This window comes from Sinocyclocheilus rhinocerous, unplaced genomic scaffold (genome assembly GCF_001515625.1).
Source record: "Sinocyclocheilus rhinocerous isolate Xijiao unplaced genomic scaffold, SAMN03320098_v1.1 scaffold3085, whole genome shotgun sequence".
Classification (NCBI taxonomy): Eukaryota; Metazoa; Chordata; class Actinopteri; order Cypriniformes; family Cyprinidae; genus Sinocyclocheilus; species Sinocyclocheilus rhinocerous.
In genome coordinates, this window is record NW_015627254.1 from 40,868 (window position 1) to 46,594 (window position 5,727).

At 35.6% G+C, this 5,727-nt stretch overlaps 1 protein-coding gene across 2 annotated transcripts in view; it reads right to left on the reverse strand.

Moving 5' to 3' along the window:
- Positions 1-2,503: 2,503 nt before the first annotated feature.
- Positions 2,504-5,727, reverse strand: part of adprh (ADP-ribosylarginine hydrolase) — a 75,107-nt gene continuing 71,883 nt past the window's right edge. For both annotated transcript variants that reach the window (XM_016535643.1, XM_016535650.1), the window contains exons 5-6: positions 4,099-4,313; positions 2,504-2,900 (exon numbers count right to left, since the gene is read on the reverse strand). In XM_016535643.1, the coding sequence (XP_016391129.1) occupies positions 2,752-2,900; positions 4,099-4,313 (364 nt within the window). In that variant the 3' untranslated portion in view covers positions 2,504-2,751. The remainder of the gene's footprint in view (positions 2,901-4,098; positions 4,314-5,727) is intronic.

Below are 5,727 nucleotides of genomic sequence, written 5' to 3' on the forward strand. Positions count from 1 at the left end.
TATTTTCGTTTCATTTAAAAGAATAGAATAAGACTTGGACAATTGAATGTGTGTGTGTGTGTGTGTGAGAGAGAGAGAGAGCATGATGGGGACCCACAATATGCTGTTGTGATCTGTTAAATTTGATATTCATATTAATATGTCTTTAAAACAGTTATATTATATTATATATTATGTCTTTAAACCCAATATTTTTTTAATATCCCCATAGACAGAGAGAGAGAGAGAGTATAACACACCCTGTCATGGAATGCAAACATTCAAAACGGACCTAAAAAGTTCAAAAATGATCCTAAAAAGTTAATTTATGATCTGTCACTGTTCGAAATTTTACAAACACCATAATTCTACCCCGGAGGTCACGGGTCAACACATATGACAATATTCACATCTGGAAATTATTAGTCGGGTCATGGGTCATTCCAATTATGACAATGTTCACATCTGGAAATTATTATGAGGTCACGAGGTCATCATCAATCAAAAAAGTTGATGTTTAGTCCCAGGCAATGTTCCCTCTAAGCTGCGCCTCTTATGTCGCGAGCATACAGAATAAATAATATGCCGCACACAGGATAGATGCAAAAATGAGTTGGGGAAACGTTGAAATTTTGTAAATGTAAAATAATTGCAATGCTCGGGCAAACCGCTATAGAGTTGGTGTCGTCGGTCCTCCATACTATGACCCGGAAACCGATTGAGCTCAGCCATCTTTGAAGGACATTTCAATTCTCTAATTGCACTATGAGGAGGTGCGGATGGAGGAGTGAGGAGGCTTCCAGAGGAGCTATGAGTGAGGATACACAGTTGTATCCTTTGTGGAAGTGTTCATCAAAAAACCTAACGCACGTATAAATTCTCCTCCCCCTTCACATCTTTTGTAATAATTTTAATATTTTAACTTTGCAGTTTAAATAAACCATACATGTCATATATTTCAAACAGGGCATCTTACTTTATTAATGTTTATTATGAATGTCTTAAATAACAGACTTTAACAAAATAAGGGCAGATCCCTTTAGCGCAGCTGATGACGCTTTGAAGTGACGCTAAAGGGAGCGAGGATATATCATTTCACTTGATTCAATTCCTCCATCCTTGCTTCTTTTACTCGCTTCCTTTCCTGAAGAGGTGGAGCTAAGACGTGAGGAAAGGAAACGAGGATGCACAAATAAGAATCGAGAAGCACCCGAAATAGCTCAAAATGAGAGCTAACGCAAACGCAATGGCATGTGAAATAAAACGTCATCATGTTTGAAAGAAGAGTGGCTTGATTAAGTGGTGGAAATAGCGGATGAAGAGCCACAGAACAGTAACAAAACTCCGAGACATTTACAGTATACACAAGTGTACTGTAGTAGTGTGCAAACTCTACTACATGGGGATGTTTTAGATTACTGTAAAATAATTCACATATTCACGTTTTTTGAAAATATTTATTGAAAATATTTGTTTTTTATAATCTATTATATTATATTATAAGCCTAAATAATTGACCTCAAAAAGGGAATTCATGAGCAATAATTTTTTCATATTTGCTATATTAGCCTATACATTATATCATATTATATTATTAAAAAGAATTTAACTATTCTGTGTGAGATATTTATTAAATAATTTTTTAATAACATTTTTTGGTAACACAGCAATGTAAAAAATGTTTTCTCAGGTAACCTAAAATGTGCATCATTCAGTTACATCAAGGGTCAAATCAAATATAAATAGCACATTAAAGTTAAAAGTTAAATTTTTTTGTGTGTGTGCACGCTGTACAGGTCTGGTATACTTTGGTATTCTTTATATATAAAGAATGTTTTTGCTCAGGTGGCTGAAATGTCCGCCCAATAGAGAACATTTTTGCTCAGCAAGAAAAAAAAATAGAGGGAACATTGGTCCCGGGTATAGACTACTACTGCTCATTAAGATAATTTGCACCACCTGTGCTTTGCCATAATTAATTTTGTCTATTTAAGTAAGCTGTGTTCAGCCTGAGTTAGAAAAACGTAAGTGACGGTCCTCTGTTTCTGTTTGACCTACTTTGTTTATCTGTGGAAGTGTGGCTTACTCTTTTGTTTTTATTTGGAGACTGAGACTTAGTAAAGACTGTCTGTTATCTAAATCTCCTGGTTTGCCCTTCCTTCTGCACATTGTGGCACACTTCCATTACTAATAGCTCAGAAGTAGAGAAGTAGCTTCCCTGACGAGGAAAGTGTTTGAGAAACACCTGAATAGTTATGATCACCTCCACCCAAAGATCACCGTTAGAACATCATTTTTTAAATTCCAATCCATTCCATCATAAACAAAAATGGCTCAAAACTGTTTATGGATGCTGTAAATAATAATAATAATAATAATAAATAAATAAAAGAACATTTAGAGTTATCTAAATGATGTCAAAAATCAAGCTTGAATGAATTTTTATTTATTTATTTTTTTAACCTTCCAAACTCACCTTAAGGGGAAAAAAATACCAAAAAATAAATTTTACATTTCCAGTTGCATGTTTAAGTTCTTTCATTTCCGATTAAGCTCAAAACTGGGAAGTCAAACAAATGCATCCAAAATGTTATGTATTTAATTGCTGTCATTGTGAACATACCTTAAACATGTGTTATATTTGAAAAAGCATTTTCACTGATCTAAAATATTCAGCATAGTGACATAAATTTGTTAATTTATGGCATGGCATCTTTTTCCGATGTGATTTATTTCGTTTTTTGTATATTCTCTGTTCACAGTTCTACTTCATCAGTGAGAAAGAGCATACAGCTTTTGTGCCACACTCTCCAGTCGGCTCCTGTACTCCAGATTTTTATAGTTACACTGGGGGACTCCATCTATTCCATACAGCAGACCCCAACAGCAGCAGGCAATCACTGCAGTGCTGTCACTGTCTCCTGTAAAAAGAGAAGTATGCACAGGCTTATAGTCCAACAGAAATGAACAGTGTGTATGTGTATTTTTAGGAGTTTCACTCTCTTGAGTTTGTTCGTTGTCTATTGTATGTTGTATTTTACCTGCATAGGATAAAGTGGTGTGAAAAATGGATGGATAGTTAAAACATTTGGTATTAATATTTTGGTCCCATTTTTTATTAGGTGTCTTCAACTACTATGTACTTGCGTAAATAATATTTTCTTTGTTTGGTACATATTTTGTTCATGTTGTATGGCAAAACACTTTTGCTACTATTGAGGTGGTATATGGGTAAGGGACATATTTTGTGGTATACTTAGGTTTAAGAGTGGATTAAGGGGTAGGGATAGGGTCAACAGTGTAATTATTAGGGCTGCACAAAAAAAAAATCATATTTCACTTTTGATAATGATTATTGCTTCTCTTGATTAAGCATAATCAACTGTGATATTTGCCCGATGGATATTTATCCTGTAAATGTTTTTTTTTTCCTTTACGTTGTCTTTCATTGATAGCATGGCTCCACAAGCATTCATGCTTAGGGTTACCAGATGTTAATAGTTTACATCCCCTAATCAGCTGTTCTTTTAAATGGATACAGTTCCCCTTCAAGGGAACTCTGATGCTGCATCATTTTGTTGATGATATGTACAGTATGCTAATGTACATGCTGAATCCCTTCAATCTCATTGATGCACTGTCAAGCTATAAAGGATATCCGGAACAAAACATTATCAACTTTCTGTGTCTTCAGTAAGCACTCTGTGTTTGTAAGTCTTATTTGGTGTTGTTTGTCCCATAGGATTTAGTTTTTAAATGGCAAATTCTAATCAGCAGTTTAATTTAGCGGCCCTAATAATTATAGATGTAATTACAGAAATTAATTACAGATGTAATTTAAAGCAGGTATTTTAAAAATATAAGCATTTTGTTAATAAGTGAATTGCATGAATAACTTAATTCAAATGTTAATACTTATACACTTGAAATAAAGTGGGTCCAAAATTTTTATGAGGACTGATCCTATTGATACACTGTCATTATTGCAAGTATTCATGCTTATTTTCCTCACTTACACCTACATGTCTTGACGCATAGTTTATCCCAGCCCTAGTTTTTACACAAACTTGACTAAAATACAAAATAGATATCGTTAATTCTGAAATGTAATAAGATGACCTCCATGAAATCCTGCTCGACTCATGAGTTCCTCCCAGTCTGAGCCTGCTCCTAAGAGGGCATCCAGAGCGATCATTGGAGCATCATGACCACTTCGACCAGCCCAACCTGACAGACTGAAGCTCTTGTAGGCCTCATCTCGTTCTGCTGGCCCATACATGTCAGGCCAAGTTATTGGCCCAGTCCCCAAAGACAATCCTCTTAGATCCAAATACCTTGGAAGATAAGAAGAGAATGTAGAGATGAAAAATTGGTAACATTACATTAAGATTCTCTTTGTAAAGGGTTTATAAAGGTGTTCATAAATGATATAACTCAAATCTATTATAAATTGTTGATAATCGTTGATAATCAGTTAAAACTGCATGAATAAAAAGGTGATTTTAATGCAATGCCTGCCAAATAGTGAGCCATTTTTCAATCACGTTATAAATGCTTAATAAATATAATTATTCATAATTAATTCACTCAAAACCAGATTCCTGATTTATTTCATGATGCAGCATAAATAGACTATTATAGAGAGACTGAAGGGTGTTGTATTTGTGGTTTTCTCATTTATATCTCATGATTCATGTCACTTTTCTTATGTTCCAGAAGCTACTCTGCATCTTACCCATGATACTCTGCAAAAGTTCATGATGCAGGGAAATGGGACAATTATGCTGTCATGTGCTCAGAAAGAGGTATTGACCTTGTACATCTTTAACAATTCATGAATTATTGCTTTGATAGAACTTCCGGTTCTTGTCTGCTGTGCTACTGAGTGGTTTGCGATTGTAGCTCCATGTAGCTTTGTTTTTCTGTTGGAATCTCTATCGAACTATCTCTTTCTCTTGTTTAAACTGTTAAAATATAATTTAATTATCACCATACTTCTGATATTATCTAACAAACTAATTTGACATTGTTTGCTTTTTAATCTAATCTGCTTTTTAATCATTAGCATACTGTTATCCTGGTAGCCTGTCATTCACGCCTAGCATTTCTTTTCTCTCTCTCGCTCCATTTTTCACGTATTCATCAAACAGCTGTGGTAAGTCGGAAATATTCAACAATCACGATGAGTAATGACTTCTTCTCCTACTATTGTCACTTGCACTGCTTGCCAATTGTATAGTGTAGCTTTCTCTGTCAGCGGTGAGGGATTCACATGTGATAAATGCAGGGAAATAGGTAGGCTGACAGAGAAGATTTCAGAACTAGAGACACACATCCAAAATTTAATTGAGGATAGTAAGAATGTGAGGGCCTTAGATTCAGCTTTGGATGCGACTAGCTTAGCGAGTCCCGTACATTGTTCGGTTCTGGTTGCAGAGCCCCCTCAGCAGGGCGACTGGGTGACTGTGAGGCGGCATAGTCGAGGGACAAAACACTGCTCTTCTGTTCCGATAAAAACATTAAACAGTTTCTCCCCACTCAGTGACGCACCCACTGAGAAACCTGTTAAAAGAGCCCTAGTTATTGGTGATTCTATTGTACGGAACATGAAAATAGAGACACCAGCCACCATAGTCCAATGTTTACTGGGAGCGAGAGCGCCTGACATCTTGGCAAATTTAAAAGTGCTGGCTAATGCTAAACGTAATTCAGTAAGATTGTTATTCACGCCGGCGCTAATGATGTTCG